This window comes from Bufo gargarizans, chromosome 9 (genome assembly GCF_014858855.1).
Source record: "Bufo gargarizans isolate SCDJY-AF-19 chromosome 9, ASM1485885v1, whole genome shotgun sequence".
Taxonomy (NCBI): domain Eukaryota; kingdom Metazoa; phylum Chordata; class Amphibia; order Anura; family Bufonidae; genus Bufo; species Bufo gargarizans.
This window is the reverse complement of record NC_058088.1, coordinates 43,694,418-43,712,112: the sequence shown is the minus strand read 5'-3', so window position 1 is coordinate 43,712,112 and position 17,695 is coordinate 43,694,418. Positions and strand designations below refer to the sequence as shown.

The 17,695-nt window shown below is 43.6% G+C and overlaps 1 protein-coding gene across 3 annotated transcripts in view; it reads left to right on the top strand.

Annotated features, from left to right (window-relative positions):
* ARHGEF6 (Rac/Cdc42 guanine nucleotide exchange factor 6) overlaps positions 1 to 17,695 on the top strand; it is a 130,539-nt gene that overhangs the window by 38,566 nt on the left and 74,278 nt on the right. For all 3 annotated transcript variants that reach the window (XM_044305503.1, XM_044305502.1, XM_044305504.1), the window contains exons 3-5: positions 6,302 to 6,386; positions 7,349 to 7,476; positions 12,453 to 12,654. In XM_044305503.1, coding sequence (XP_044161438.1) covers positions 6,302 to 6,386; positions 7,349 to 7,476; positions 12,453 to 12,654 — 415 coding nt within the window. The remainder of the gene's footprint in view (positions 1 to 6,301; positions 6,387 to 7,348; positions 7,477 to 12,452; positions 12,655 to 17,695) is intronic.

Genomic DNA, 17,695 nt, shown 5'->3' with positions numbered 1-17,695 from the left:
GAAGTGCCATGCCAGGGAACTCCTTGAAGCTGCCTTTGGGGTGCTCGGTCCAAGATGGCGGCGGTCAGTAGCAGGCGGAGTCTCTTGGCGGCGGGTGTTCTGCTTTTGCCCACTGCTCCCTCTTTTGCTACGCTGTTGGCTCGGTCTCACCACTGCCTCTTCCTCCGAACTGTGAAAGTCAGTGGCACGACCTTCATTCCATGTGGGGTCTAGGACCTCATCGTCCCCTGCATCGTCTTCCACCCAGTCTTGATCCCTGACCTCCTGTTCAGTCTGCACACTGCAGAAAGACGCAGCAGTTGGCACCTGTGTTTCGTCATCATCAGAGACATGCTGAGGTGGTATTCCCATGTCCTCATCATCAGGAAACCTAAGTGGTTGTGCGTCAGTGCAGTCTATGTCTTCCACCGCTGGGGAAGGGCTAGGTGGATGCCCTTGGGAAACCCTGCCAGCAGAGTCTTCAAACAGCATAAGAGACTGCTGCATAACTTGAGGCTCAGACAGTTTCCCTGATATGCATGGGGGTGATGTGACAGACTGATGGGGTTGGTTTTCAGGCGCCATCTGTGCGCTTTCTGCAGAAGACTGGGTGGGAGATAATGTGAACGTGCTGGATCCACTGTCGGCCACCCAATTGACTAATGCCTGTACCTTCTCAGGCCTTACCATCCTTAGAACGGCATTGGGCCCCACCATATATCGCTGTAAATTCTGGCGGCTACTGGGACCTGAGGTAGTTGGTACACTAGGACGTGTGGATGTGGCAGAACGGCCACGTCCTCTCCCAGCACCAGAGGGTCCACTAACACCACCACGACCATGTCCACGTCCGCGTCCCTTACTAGATGTTTTCCTCATTGTTATCGTTCACCACAACAACAAAAATATTATTTGGCCCAATGTATTGTATTCAAATTCAGCTGAATATAAATTTGAGGCCTAGTATTTAGGCGCTGGGTGACAGGTATAGATTTACTGACAGAATTAGACTTGGAAATGCACAGTAGCGTGTGTGTGAAGTTATTCTGAATGACCCTATGTGCACCTTGAATATTATATACCCTTTTAGGGATAGATTTCAAATAGCTCTGATACAGCAGAAACCACTAAATTAGGAAATTGCTAAATTGGGAATTGTATTTCAACCCAGAACAAAAAATGTGCTTTGACGGACACTAAATAACTTGCCCAGCCAGAACAGTACACCAGTAACGACAGATTTAGCGGGATATAAATTTGAGGCCTAGTATTTAGGCGCTGGGTGACAGGTATAGATTTACTGATAGAATTAGACTTGGAAATGCACAGTAGCGGGTGTGTGTGAAGTTATTCTGAATGACCCTATGTGCACCTTGAATATTATATACCCTTTTAGGGATAGATTTCAAATAGCTCTGATACAGCAGAAACCACTAAATTAGGAAATTGCTAAATTGGGAATTGTATTTCAACCCAGAACAAAAAATGTGCTTTGACGGACACTAAATAACTTGCCCAGCCAGAACAGTACAGCAGTAACGACAGATTTAGCGGGATATAAATTTGAGGCCTAGTATTTAGGCGCTGGGTGACAGGTATAGATTTACTGACAGAATTAGACTGGGATATGGCCAAAAAATAACCACACTATTGCTGGTTAAATGCACTTGGTGTGACAGCTTGACCAACCACACTACTGAGGGTTAAATGCACTTGGTGACAGGCGCAGCTTGCCCCTGATGTAGTATATGGCCAAAAAATGAACATACTATTGCTGGTTAAATGCACTTGGTGTGACAGCTTGACCAACCACACTACTGAGGGTTCAATGCACTTGGTGACGGGCGCAGCTTGCCCCTGATGTATGATGTAGTATATGGCCAAAAAATAAACAGACTATTGCTGGTTAAATGCACTTGGTGTGACAGCTTCACCCTGATGTAGGCTTTAGCCAAAAAACAACCACACCATTGAGGGTTAAATGCACTTGGTCGCAGCTTGTGCTGGCGCACCACAAGACACAAAATGGCCGCCGATCACCCGAGAAAAAAGTGACTGACAAACGGTCTGGGCAGCCTAAAAACAGTGAGCAATTGAGTATCAGCAGCTCAATGACCCACAGCTGCAGATCGATCAATAATCAAGTCCTTTGGAGGAGTTAATCTGCCTAATCTCGCCCTACTGTCGCAGCCGCAACATCTCCCTACGCTAATCAGAGCAGAGTGACGGGCGGCGCTATGTGACTCCAGCTTAAATAGAGGCTGGGTCACATAGTGCTCTGGCCAATCACAGCCATGCCAATAGTAGGCATGGCTGTGATGGCCTCTTGGGGCAAGTAGTATGACGCTTGTTGATTGGCTGCTTTGCAGCCTTTCAAAAAGCGCCAAGAAAGCGTCACAAAAGCGCCAAGAAAGCGACGAACACCGAACCCGAACCCGGACTTTTACGAAAATGTCCGGGTTCGGGTCCGTGTCACGGACACCCCAAAATTCGGTACGAATCCGAACTATACAGTTCGAGTTCGCTCATCCCTACTCTCCAGCTGAATTAGTGTGTGTTCAACTGTTATGTGCTTTCTTTTTGTACTGTTGCAATGTGACCATGGTCCTTAGGACCGGATGATATATAGCTGCTCCCCTTTTCATACTAAATCTATGATCTTGATGTCGAAGTCTGATCAATTCCATATTATATTGACACCATTGTAATTTTTGTTTATAGATTGTTGGCCTCTGACATCAACCCTGTATGGGTATTTAGTATATGGGATATGCTTATGGGTTCAGCTTGTTGGATTTAGTACTACTAATATCGCACAAGTGGTATGTAATAACATCACATTTGACAATTTGGAGTCTGGTGGGGTACATTATCCATCATAGCACCTATCTGCAATGTTTTTATAATTGTCTTTGATATTAATAGTGTAAATCAATTTGTGGACACTTAATAAAAATGTTTTTTTAATTTTATTTTTTATACTTTATACGGTATGTGTGGCGTTTTTGAATAGGTTTCCCTTTTCGGAAATTGGGGGGAAAAAAAGGGGCAGGACTTTACACGGCCCGCCGGATTTACTATAATTTATAGCTTATAAGTTTTAGCTGAAGTATACAGAGAGTTCAGTTTCTGGAGCACGGACGACTAGACACGTGCCTCTTAATAAATAAGGTGCATTACACTCCAGCGCACAGGGATCAGAACTGGAGTACGTGAACGCTAATCCTGATAAATGTCCCTTAATAACCATTGGCTAGATACCATATGATCTCTTTATTATGGATCAAGGTCTACTGTAGCTTTATGGGATATGTTTGTTGTAGTTAATATGTAGCATGAATAAAAATTTTGTAAATCCAACCCGATTTAAAAGGGAGTCTGTCATCAAAGTTTCACCTTTTTAACCCTTCCCATAGCTTTCTAGCAGCCTTACAGTTAATAAAAACGTTACCTTTATGAGCAATCCTGGACTGCAAAAAACAACTTAGTAGCAAATGAGGGCTCGCCGTTAGCCAGCGCATGCGCATTAAATACTGTGATGCCGTACAAGGAAAGGGCATCACAGTGCGCATGCGCCGGCCGACGGACTGAGTGCACAGGCGCGGGATCTCGACGAAACAAGAAGTAAGTAGATGGGCGGTCAGAGGGAAAGAATGGGCGGGGGGAAGCGACAATAAGGCTGAGCTAGCTGGGCACCTACGAGGGTAACGCCGCCCCTGGGCACTTGCGAGCCCTCATTTGCATATGCTACTAAGTTGTTTTTTGCCGGTTTTAGTCCAGGATTGCTCATAAAGGTAATGTTTTTATTAACTGTAAGGCTGCTAGAAAGCTATGGGAAGGGTTAAAAAGGTGAAACTTTGATGACAGACTCCCTTTAAAAGTTTTTATATGGGCAGGTTTGGACCGCTAACCCCCAGCTTCATAACTAGTGGTTTAGTGGCCCCAAACCTAGTGACAGGTTCCCTTGACATTCTACCCCTCAAATTTATTCCTACCAAGAGTATCATGATGGTTATTCTGATCTACTTCCTGTGGGCCACGAGAGCCTAGGAACTGTAATGCTGCCATGATGTACAGTGACACATGGAGTCCCTGTGGGTCAATTTTCACAGACCTGTAGGCACTCAGTGTGCCACCATTTGGTGCCTGCTATAATTTGATCATCTATAAGCAAAGCTTCTAGGGGAAAATGACTCTTTAATAATTGTGTTTTGATATGAAAAAAAAAAACCTCTGTATGTGCTCTGTATAAAATTTGCAGTAGAGTATGGGCCCATGTGTATGAAATCCTACTTTGTATTAAAATGCATTTACTCCAAAAGATTATCTGACAGACTTTCTGACCAATCATTGGTCAAATGGCCATTTACACACACAGATCTTTTGTTATACACACCAACTATTGGTCTGGTTGGACAGAAATTGGTCAGATAATCTGTTGGTGTAAATGCATCTTTAGCGTCGGACTGGGATTCCTTGGGCCCAACAGATGCCCAACCTACTCAATAAAGTCCAATAGTTGTTGAATCAAAGAAACAGACCTTAGTGGCAAGTAATTGGCCCCAAAAGCGGCCATATGGTTTTTTTTTCTCTCCTGGACCATTGGGGCGCACTATGGTAGGAGATCCTGGGCCCAACAGACGGGTGCACCACCAATGAGGCCAGGTGAGGCGATCGCCTCAGGCAGCATCATGTAGGGGCCGGAGGGGGGCAACTGAAGGGCCATGGGCAATGAGCGCTTTCATTGTGGCAAAGGGGTTAGGTTAAGATAATGACATTGGGGGGGGGGGGGGGTTCTGTTTAAATTTTCGCCTCAGGCAGCAAAAAGGCTAGGTGCACCCCTGCCAACAGAGGAATCTCTGGTACTTTGGTGCGCCAGTCCATCACTACTCTGTATAGATATTAGGATCCAGCAAATGGAGTGATTAGTCATACAGAGTATAGAGTGGATAATGGCTTTCCTCCCTTGCAGTTCTTATGATCGATGGGAAGCATGCTAAAAGAATTATACTTTTTTGCATTAGTATATTTGCTTCTTCCAGTATCTAGTTTTGGCTTTCCATTTCCCTCTATTCGGGTGAATTCACACGTGGAGGATTTTGTTGCAGACATTACTGTGACTGTTCCATCCAAAAGGGGCTTGCAGAAATCCATATGGCTGATGGCAAAGCAACCCCATTCAGATAAATGGAACTTTCAGCTGCAGAAATTTCTGCACAAAACTCTGCAGAGTATGACTTCACCTTTAATGGTCTGATTGCCTGCAGACCGTTCTATGTAGATTGCCTAGAGATGGCACAACCTTCCCTAACTGAAGCTGAAAGGTTTCATGATGCCACACTCCGGCACAGGGGCGGAATGGGAACTTGAAGTGGCCCTGGAAGAAAAACCAAAACTGGCTCCATGTTGTAGGTGGGTTCAAAATGGTGGAAGGCAGGAACAGAAGTAGACAAGGACCATCAATACCTTAGTGCAGCAATAAATACAGCCTCAGCAAAACCAAACACCACAGTGTAGCACTAAACCCCTGCCGACCCCTGGTGCAGTATTTAGCTGTCTCATCATTTTGAGGATGGCAATATAGTAGGATTCAGGAGGGCACCTGCGGCGTGCATAAGTACCTGATGCTTCTAGCATTAATTAATGCTGAGAAGATCAGATCGTTATGTACCTGGCTGGCTGATGAGAAGATGCTCAGGCAGACCCCTGGGCATTGACCCACAAGGAAATTTACCTGTAGGGTCTATGGCCAGCCCGCCCCTGCTCCGGAAGTATCAGGGGCGACCTGGGAACTTAAAGTGGCCCTAGAAAAAATACTGAAAGTGGCCCAGTTTTGTAGTTGGGTCCAATTTGATGGAAGGCAGGGACAACAATACCATATTGTGGCACATTATACCACCCCAACAGAGCCAAATGCCACAATCCATCACAAAATACTGCCGCCAACAGCACAAAATACATCCCCCAAAAACGTCCACTGACTGTCCGTGATGAGGGCTCAGGTGGCCTCTTGGGCATCGGCCCACCGGGAAATTTCCCTGTAAAGTCTATGGCCAATCCCCCTCTGGGCAGTGTCATATCCAAGCATAGACTGAGAGCCTGGCCTAACAGATTACAGACAATTACCTGGAATGTCTTTAGGCAAATATCTGAAATATTTTTAGTTCTAAAACATGTCACTGGAAAGCCGCATAGGTGAATGTTGATGGATCACTTGTGGTTACCATGAAATGCTGCGATCTTGAGATTGAAAGACGGTTGAAATAATCAGATACATCTTGACATGATAGACTGAAACATGGGACTTGTGCTTTTCCTGCAGCTATTCGAGGCTCAAGACCTTTATGCTGGTGAGAACTTTTCTAAGATATTGAACACACTTACTGCTGTCAACAGAGCCACTGAAGGTAAGAGGTAATGGCGCATGAAGCCCCTATCTACCTACCGGCCACACGTCGGCATTTAGGTTTGTGTTGAAGCAAGCTCCGCTTTGTTTGACCTAGGAGAACAACATGGCCTCAAAGAATTGTCTACAATGAAAGTGCCCATTAGTTAACGGCGTGTGATACAAACTGCGTGACCGTGCAGCTTAAAAGTACACCCATGGGCCACATGTAACTGCCCAAGGGCCGCATGCAGCCTGTAGGCAGTGTGTTTGAGACCTCTGTTCTAGGACAATGTCAATTGCATTTTGTGTATACAGCTGCTATGCAGAGCTATGTATCTTCATGGGTTACAGACTACAATCCAGCTCTGTCTGCAGTATGGTCCTGCCGCCGTGAGTTTTACCCTTTCATCTGCCTTTACTTCTTGCTAAACCGCAGATCTGTGTTACATATATTTATATTAGGCTTGGTGCTGGCTCTCCTTAAAGATACTAGTCCTGTATAGAGACTTACTGGTAGTGATCCATGGTATGGAGACTTATTGGAAATGCTCGTTGGGAAAGCAATATGAAAAGAGAGATCTCCCAAGGAAAGAGAACTATCTTGCTAGTGCCACCTTGTGGAAGTGGCTCCCTATGAGTCAGTCTCACTTAAAACTAAGCCTTGGGATATGACAAGGGAAAATAGCCAAGCCAAATATCCATCCGTGGTTTTTTGGGGGGGGACTTGCCTCTCATCAGTACAGAGTAGGATTATATGAAATATGAAATTATATATTCATTATCACATATTAGTGAATACATGAGTTATATTTATAAAAGGATCAAAGAAATGTCCCACTACTGGTATACAGGTTACTATATAAAACTATGTGAATCTATTATACATTTTACTTAAATGCTTTCATTTATATTTTAAATCTTGATTATTGACCATTATTCCTGCTTGTACTTAATAATATCCATTATCTTTGCGATTGACAGAAGAGACGTTGAAGAGGCCATGTTCTCGGACATCTTCACGGTCGCATAGCTTCACAGCATCCTCCCAGTTAAACACGCAGGGAACAGATAGTTCAGCAAGAGTACTACGGAGGCAATCAAAACCTATGGTATGTCTCTGTGTAGGAGCACTATATGCACTTTAATGGGACTTTTGACATCAAAATAATAAATTACTAAAATATTCACTAGTAACCTGTCCCTTCTAACTGAGTTGTCATATTTACCTGGGGTCCCAGGATAGGCTTTTCATAGTCTGACCTCTTTCACACGGGCGTCATGGTTTTGGGCCTGATGAGATGCGTGTGCATCGTGGGAAAATGCGCGATTTTTCAGAGCGAGTGCAAAACATTTTAATGCGTTTTGCATGCGCGTGAGAAAAATCGGCATGTTTGGTACCTAAAACCGGACTTCTTCACAGAAGTTCGGGTTAGGTGTTGTGTAATATTTATTATTTTCTCTTATAACATGGTTATAAGGGAAAATAATAGCATTCTTAATACAGAATGCTTAGTAAAATAGGGCTGGAGGGGTTAAAAAAATAAAAATAAAAAGTTTAACTCACCTTAATCCACCTGTTCGCGCAGCCCGGCTTCTCTTCTTTCTTCAGGACCTGGGTAAAGGACCTTTGATGACATCACTGCGCTCATCACATGGTCCATCACCATGGTGATGGATCATGTGACGGACCATGTGATGAGCGCAGTGACGTCACCACAGGTCCTTTTCCTACTGCACAGCAAAGATGAAGACAGAAGAGAAGCCGGGCTGAGCGAACAAGTGGATTAAGGGGAGTTAAATTTTTATTTTTATTTTTTAACCCCTCCAGCCCTATTTTACTAAGCATTCTGTATTAAGAATGCTATTACTTTCCCTTATAACCATGCTGTAAGGGAAAATAATAATGATCGGGTCTCCATCCTGTGCGTGAAAATCGCACCGCATCTGCAGTTTTGCTTGCGGATGCTTGCGATTTTCACACAGCCCTAATCACTTTTATGGGGCCTGCGTTGCGTGAAAAACGCACAAAGTAGAGCATGCTGCGATTTTCATGCAACGCACAAGTTATGCGTGAAAATCACCGCCCATGTGCACAGCCCCATAGAAATGAATTGGTCCGGATTCAGTGCCGGGGCAATGCGTTCACCTCACGCATTGCACCCGCGCGGAAATCTCGCCCATGTGAAAGAGGCCTAAGGTGTAATACTGACAGCCCGATCCTGTAATGTGACTTAAATAACCAGTTCCCTGTTGCAGAAAAGAACCATGAATACAGTGGCCCAAATTTATTAATCTGGTAGATGGCGTAGATTTAGACAGGCAGTCTAAACCTGGGGGAAGGGGGGAGGAAGCAAGACTCTCAGGCTTTCTGTAGGAGTAAAAGACAAAAGTTACTCAGCACCTTCTGCAAAATGTGGTAAATGCGCAGGTATCTGTTGCCATGGCTAAAACCACAAAGTAAAAGCAAACAGAATGTAACAGAACTCTGCAAATGTAGAACATATGGGCTAATACTATATTCACTATATAAAATGAACATGAGTGACTCGGCAAATATATTTTTATCAAAATAATTTGTGCCCATCCACCACGGCAAGGTGACCTCATTCTGGTTGGGAGCCTACTCTGTGATACTTCTCTGTTTGCCAACCGGCCTCTTAATTCAGGGTAAGTAGGCTCCACGTCTATACTGTGTCTGCCCCATGTAATACCTCTGTACAAGTGAGTGGGGAAGCAGGACTCTCAGGCTTTCTGTATTAGTGAGTGGGGAAGAAGAACTCTCGGGCTTTCTCTAGTAGTGATTAACATAGAAACATAGAATGTGTCTGCAGATAAGAACCATTTGGCCCATCTAGTCTGCCCAATATACTGAATACTATCAATAGCCCTTGGCCCTATCTTATATGAAGGATGGCCTTATGCCTCTCCCAAGCATGCTTAAACTTCTTCACTGTATTTGCAGCCACCACTTCTGCAGGAAGGCTATTCCATGCATCCACTACTCTCTCAGTAAAGTAATACTTCCTGATATTACTTTTAAACCTTTTCCCCTCCAATTTAAAACTATGTCCTCTTGTAGAAGTTTTTCTTCTTTTTAAATATTCTCTCCTCTTTTACCTTGTTGATGCCCTTTATGTATTTATAAGTTTATATCATATCCCCTCTGTCTCTTCTTTCTTTCAAGCTATACATGTTAAGGTCCTTTAATCTTTCCTGGTAAGTTTTATCCTGCAATCCATGTACCAGTTTAGTAGCTCTTCTCTGAACTCTCTCTCCAAAGTATCAATATCCTTCTGGAGATATGGTCTCCAGTACTGCACACAATAATCCAAATGAGGTCTCACTAATGCTCTGTAGAGCGGCATGAGCACCTCCCTCTTTCTACTGGTAATGCCTCTCCCTATACACCCAAGCATTCTGCTAGCATTTCCTGCTGCTCTATGACATTGTCTGCCTACCTTCAAGTCTTCTGAAATTATGGCCTCTAAATCCCTCTTCTCAGATACGGAGGTTAGGACTGTATCACTGATTTTATATTCTGCTCTTGGGTTTTTACGCCCCAGGTGCATTATCTTGCACTTATCAACATTAAATTTTAGTTGCCAGATTTTTTACCATTCCTCTAGTTTTCCTAAATCCTTTTCCATTTGGTGTATCCCTCCAGGAACATCAACCCTGTTACAAATCTTTGTGTCATCAGTAAAAAGACACACCTTACCATCAAGGCCTTCTGCAATTTCGCTGATAAAGATATTAAACAATATGGGTCCCAGAACAGATCCCTGAGGTACACCACTGGTAACAAGACCTTGGTCTGAATAAACTCCATTGACTACAACCCTCTGTTGCCTGTCCCTCAGCCACTGCCTAATCCATTCAACAATATGGGAGTCCAAGCCCAAAGACTCTAATTTATTGATAAGCCTTCTATGTGGGACAGTATCAAAAGCCTTACTAAAGTCTAGATAAGCGATGTCTACTGCACCTCCGCCATCTATTATTTTAGTCACCCAATCAAAAAAATCAATAAGATTAGTTTGACATGATCTCCCTGAAGTAAACCCATGCTGTTTTTCATCTTTCAATCCATGGGATTTTAGATTTACACAATCCTCTCCTTAAGAATGGTTTCCATTAATTTCCCCACTATTGATGTCAGGTTTACTGGCCTATAGTTGCCCGATTCCTCCCTACTACCTTTCTTGTGAATGGGCATAACATTTGCTAATTTCCAATCTTCTAGGATGACTCCTGTTACCAGTGATTGGTTAAATAAATCTGTTAATGGTTTTGCTAGTTCACCGCTGAGCTCTTTTAACTAGCTTTGGGTGTATCCCATCAGGCCCCTGTGACTTATTTGTATTCATTTTAGACAGCTGACTTAGAACCTCTTCCTCTGTAAAGACACATGCATCAACAGATTCATTAGTCTTCCTTCCTAACTGAGGTCCATTTTTCTTTGTAAAAATTGAACAGAAGTATTCATTGAGGCAGTCAGCTAGTTCTTTATCTTCTTCCATATACCTTCCTTCTTTTGTTTTTAATTTTGGTAATTCCTTGTTTTAGTTTCCTTTTTTCATTTATGTATCTGAAGAATGTCTTATCGCCTTTTTTCACTGACTGAGCTAATTTCTCTTCTGCCTGTGCTTTAAAAGCTCTTATAACTTGTTTGGCCTCTCTCTGCCTAATCTTATAAATTTGCCTGTCATCCTCATTATTTTCTTTTTTTTTTATAATTACTAAATGCAATCTTTTTGTTTTTAATGCTTTTGGCCACTTCTGCTGAGTACCACAGTGGTCTCTTCCTTTTTTTGCTTTTACTGACAAGCCTAATGCAATTTTCTGTTGCCTTCAATAGTGCCACTTTTAAGTAGTCCCATTTCTCCTGGACTCCATTGAAACTGTTCCAATCTGATAGGGACTCTTATACCACTAATCTAATTTTAGAAAAGTCAGTTTTTCTAAAATCTAAAACTTTTGTTTTTGTGTGGTGTGAATTAAACCACACTGACTGGTGATCACTAGATCCCAAGCTTTCCCCTACAGTAATATCAGATACCAAATTCCCATTTGTGAATACTAAATCTAAAATGGCCTCCTTCCGGGTTGGTTCCTCAACTACTTGATGTAGAGATAATCCCAGTAGGGAATTTAGAATATCTGTACTCCTGGCAGAACTAGCTATTTTTGTTTTCCAGTTTACATCAGGAAGATTAAAGTCTCCCATAATGATAACTTCCCCCTTCAATGTCATTTTAGCTATTTCCTCAACTAGTAGATCATCTAATTCTTTGACTTGGCTAGGTGGTCTATATATCACACCTACACGAGTTACCTTATGATTATCAATCTGCAAGGTAACCCAAACTGACTCTAAATTGGTCTCGTTAACTTGTATTAAATTAGATTTTATGCTATCTTTCACATACAGGGCCACCCCTCCCCCGTTCTTGCCTTCTCTGTCTTTCCTATATAGAGAGAACCCTGGTATTGTTATATCCCAGTCATTACTTCCATTGAAACACGTCTCAGTAACAGCCACTAAATCTATATTCTCAGATGCCATTATAGCCTCAAGTTCATTGATCTTTATTCCCTAAACTGTGAGCATTTGTAGACAAGACTCTGAGCTTGTCATTTCTTAACCTATGTGCTACTGGCATCTTCTGGCATTGTTCCGGGGGGCAGTCGGACTGCTGGATTGTCACTCTTTTGCCCCCCTTTCCTAGTTTAAATGCTCCTTAGCAAATACTTTGAACTGTTCACGGAGGACATTCGTTCCCTTGAGAGAAAGATGCAAACCATCTTTCTTGTACAGTTCTTTTCCATTCCAACGATTTAGGGAAGAAAGACTCTCAGGCTTTCTTTATGAATGGGTGGTAAGCAAGTCTCAGGGGCTTTAAGATTACTAAAAGTAGAAAAGAGTGAGCAGGTAAAGGGGGGCAAATTGTTGTATAATAGTGTCATGATTAGAGGGCAGTTGTCAGCTGGTTGACTTGTCCTAGTGCTGAGCTGTATTCATTTCTTCTGTTCTGCTTTGTATTTTCTAAGAGATTATTTACTTATCTTTTTTGTTTCATATCAGGACATGACAGGAAATGTCAGCGTTCAGTTAATTGTGAAAGCAAAGTTTAATTTCAAGCAGCAGAATGAAGATGAATTGTCATTTTCCAAAGGTGACACTATCCATGTTACCAAAATGGTAGATGGTGGCTGGTGGGAAGGAACTTTTAATGGCAAATCGGGCTGGTTCCCCAGTAACTATGTCAAAGAATGCAAGTCTAATGGTAAGTATAAGGTTAAGGTTAATTGGAAAGAAAGTGTTGGAAAGTGGAGTTATGTTTGTTATGCCAGCCTTACATATTAGACAGCTTTCTTTTGCGATGTCTCCCTCCACCATAGACATGCAGGGTTGGGTTGGTAGAGGGTCTGTAAATCCGAACAACAGGCATATTAATTCTCCAGAATCTCATAGGATCCTTGTTTTAGTTGGGTTTCTATCATACATAGACCATGTGTGGCAAGCCCCATAGTAGTTGTGTGGTCTGCCTCCATTGAAGGTATTCTTGGTAACCACGGGCGAGTCTAGAGTACCCCTCGGTCAGGAGGGGAACATAGAGACAAAAGAAAGGGTATGGGGGGCGCACAATAGGGTAGTATGTTCAGTACAAACTTAATTGTTTAGCAAGTTGAGGTGCTCACCTTTTTAGGTTGTGCAATAATAGACACAACTCTATTGTAGGTATGTAAGTAAAAGAGAGACTTTCCGGATCCGTGAATGCAGCCGCAAAAGAGGTATCTTTGGGATCGGAGGCCCAATTCCCCAAAGGATGTTTGTAGAGAAAAAGGTTTCTGATCAGGCGCAAACACACAGGCTCCAATCCGTCTCCTATAGGTGAATCTTCAACATTTGAAAACTGCTGTCTATGTGCAAACCAAGAATGGTTCCAATGCCAAGAGCCTCCTTTTTAGAAGTAAGTGAGGACAGGTGTCAGGACTCTCAGGACTGTCTTGGTCAGGTTGAAAAACCACTGCTGCACTGTCTGCCGGCAGGGAAGGCACAGTGGGCACTAGGCTGGGCACTACATGGGCAGGCTGCTGGAGCTGGACTGGAGAGGAGAAGAAGAAGGCTCTTGGCATTGGAACCATTCTTGGTTTGCACATAGACAGCAGTTTTCAAATGTTGAAGATTCACCTATAAGAGACGGATTGGAGCCTGTGTGTTTGCGCCTGATCAGAAACCTTTTTCTCCATTGAAGGTATGCCACTGGTGTTGAAATATATCCCTGTGGAGTGGCTGAAGTGCTTCTTCTGTTATTGATAGGGTGGAGCTCAGTAAAAGGAGATGATAATAGCACAAAGTATAAACTCCTAAGCACTGAGCTCCCCCTATTGGCGGCTACAGACAGCTTTGTAATAAGTGAAGCAGGAGAATTTATCTATGTATTTCTGGCAGTTGCCTGATGTAAATACACTGAGAAATATGGTGGTTTCTTCTGCTTAAAGGGCTTTTCTAGGATTTTCACATTGATGGCCTGTTCTCAGGATAAGCCATCAATATGAGATTGGCAGGGGTCCAACAGTTTGAGGAATTTGTGACACTAACCAGATTTTCGATGAGCGCTACGACCTCCTTGCAGCTTACTAAACACAGCTCTGTCTATTTGATAGCAGCTATGCTTGGTTCACTTGAATGTGACTTAGCTGCACCACTGAGGAGGGCGTAGCATAGCCTAGGAAGAGCCTAAGCACTCAGAGTGCCATGGCCTCTTTGTACAACTGATAGGCAGTAGTGCTATGAGCTGAAAGCCGACCCTGTACATTAGATATCTAGGCATTGTGCTTTGCATCCTGTCTTGTCCGGGAGTGTTTGATGCACGCATATCGGGAAATTGGTGGTGCAGGGGGGCCCATAATACTTTGCTATGGGGCCCTATGAGATCGGTGTTCACCACTGTCCATGGCTCTGAATTTCTAACAGTCAGTGAAGAGTTGGTGGACCTTTAACATATTTGGAACTGCGTCCTTGCACCCTTTAGTGTCTATGCAATTATTCAATTGCTCTAAGCTAATTTCGAGTAGACAGGGACATGCTGAAGAAGTATATGAAGCCAGGATTCATTGCACTGATTATTACAGAATTGGAGCCACAAACAGAGTTATCAAGTAAGGTAACCTCTGTGGTATTTAACCGCCTCCGGACCACCTAACGCAGGATCGCGGTCCGGAGGCGGCAGCTGCAGGCAGAGTCACGCAGTAATGCGTCATCTCGCGAGACGCGAGATGACGCGATTAGCCGTCCCGCACATGGGCATCGCGGGCCGGCAATAGTCGGGTCATCAGCTTGTCAGCCAATGATCGTGGCTGGCAAGCTGATGATTTTTTTAAAAACCAATCAGAAGCCAGTTAACACGTTATATTAGTAAATATGATGTGTTATATGGCTGCCCTGCTCCTCTGCTGGTCCTTTTGGTCGGTTGGTCTCAGCAGAGGAGCAGGAATCACAGTGAGTAGCACCAAACACCACACACTTAGCCCCAGATCACCCCCCCTGCACCCCAATTAACCCTTTGATCACCCCCTTGATCGCCCCTGTCAATCACCTATTGAAAGTTAAAAAAAGTGATCAGTGTAAACTGTCACTTTTTTTTTTCCACTGGTATTGACCGTTAGGTTTTAGGATAGTTTAAGCCCCTTGGTTAGGTAGTTTAGCGATCGGTTAGCGCCCAGCCCACCGCACCGCAGTCACTGATTCGCGTATTGCTAATCAGCATTTGTACTTTTATAGTATCTGTAAGTGATCAAAACTGATCACAGTCAGATCTATAATAGTATTAGTGTCACCTTAGCTCGCCCGCCACCCAAAACGCAGTGTTTGCCCGATCAGGCCTGATCGGTCGCCCACACGTGCGTTCACCCACGCCCGCCCCGCCGCAGTGACAAAAAATATATATTTTTGTACCATAGTTTGTAAATGCTATAACTTTTACCCAAACCCTTTTTTTTTTTTTACCCAAACATTTCTTTTTATCAAAGACATGTAGAACAATAAATTTAGCGAAAAATGTATATATGGATGTGTTTTTTTTTTTTTTTTTTTTTTTTTTTTTTAAATTACAACTGAAAGTGAAAAATTTCATTTTTTTGCAAAAATTTAGATTAATAACAAAAAAGTAAAAATGTCAGCAGCAATGAAATACCACCAAATGAAAGCTCTATTAGTGAGAAGAAAAGCAGGTAAAATTCATTTGGGTGGTAAGTTGCATGACCGAGCGATAAACGGTGAAAGTAGTGTAGTGCAGAAGTGTAAAAAGTGGCCTGGTCATTTAAGGGTGTTTCAGCTAGAGGGGTTGAAGTGGTTAAAATACTTGTCTCAACACAGTCAACGACTTTCATATGGGAGCTGCTGATTTTGCCAAGGGTAAGCCACAGTCAGCCTAACATTTGCAAGAGAAATAACATGGCCGCTATCACAGAGGAGATCTTCGCCGTGACTCTTGAGTAGGGAACCTCCCTCTACGAGATCTATATAGGTCGTATGGACAGAGATTATCTTCATTAGACTCATTTTAGTAAGTTAAATGGGAGTTAAACTGTAAAGGGGTAGTCTGGTTTAGAAAAGACGTTTTCAAAGACACCATTGATAAATTTGAATTTAACAAAGAGAATTCAGGATTTTCCTAAGTTATGACGTAAAGTCATGATTTTATGAAAGACACGGAGGCGAGTATTTGCTTAACTCTTTCTTTACTGAGAATATAGCAGCAAAGACAACTGAAGAAAAAATCATCAGAGTAACCATGGAAACAACTCCACCCCCATAGCCCCTATATAAGGCGCATCCCCACTTGGACACTTCCTCTTTCTTTGTGAACTTCAACCGATGAAACCTGGAACGGTCAACAAACAGCCTGAACTCCGGCTGTGAACAACGCTGGATTGCAGCAAGGTAAACACCTGGGAACAGCTGACGGAGGATGATCAACCTGAAGAGAAAAGAAGACATCATGGTAATATGGATACAAACAAACCGAGTGTGGACAACCATACCCGGACTCATTCCCTGCAAAAGCAATAAGGTATTAAATGAATACAAACAAGTAACATTCCATGCAAGGTCAGAGGACACTACAGACCAGACGGGAGGGTTCAAAATACTGGGAGGGAAATACTCGCCTCCGTGTCTTTCATAAAATCATGACTTTACGTCATAACTTAGGAAAATCCTGAATTTTATATCAAGACACGGAGGCTCATATTTGCTAGTTTAAAGCTGAGCAATCACAGAGGAAAAAGCATGAGGAACAGGTCTAAAATAGAACTCTCGAAAGGTAGCGACTCGGGACCAATCCGCCAGTCTTAAGACATCCTCCAAACGAGCACCAGCTATGGACATAGAGGTAGCCGCTGCCCCGCGTACTGAATGCGCGGTAAATATGGACGTGTCAATACCCGAAAGGGATAAGATCCATTTAACCCAACGGGACAGAGTGACACTGGTAACTGGAGAAAAGGGGCGACGGAAGGAAACGAACAGCTGAGGGGCATTTCCATCGCGGAAAGGCAGCGTGCGAGCTTCATACTCCCGCAAGCAAGCCACCGGACATAACTGCAGAGACGAAGGAAAAGACGGATAAGAAACGGACTTAATACCCGTCTTAGTACGTCTAGATATATTGAACAGAACCCCATCCGGAGTAAAATAGCGTGCGTCAAAATCTAGAGCGCGGACGTCCGAGACCCGTTTGCACGAAATCAAGCAAAGAAGGGTGACTAACTTGGCCGAAAGTTGACGAAGAGACAACAAAGAGTTGGAAGGCCAAGACTCCAGAAATCTGAGAACTGTAGCCACGTCCCAAGTGGAAGTAAAACGAGGTCTAGGAGGCCGAGCTAACCGGCAACCACGTAACAATCTGCACACTGAGGGATGTTGGCCGGCGGGGAACCCGTCAAAACCGGCATGCCTGGAAGAAATGGCCGAACGGTAGACATTGAGAGTACGGAAAGCCTTCCCCGCCTCAAAAAGTGAAGTGAGAAATTGAAGAATCTCCGTTACAGGAGCTTGTACGGGATCCAAGTCCCGTGGACCGCACCAACGACACCAGACGTCCCATGCGGCATGATAGGCTCGTCTAGTGCCCGGAGCCCATGCAGATTCCAATAGCTGCCTAGTCGCTGCCGAAAAACTCGAGGAATCCCAGGAACCCCTGAAATTCGACATGCGAGAAGAAGAAGCGATCCGTCTAGAAGTAGAGGGTGCGGACGACCATAAGGGTCGAGTAGAAGTAGAGGAAAAGATGGTAATAGCCGAGGCTCCTCCGACAGAAG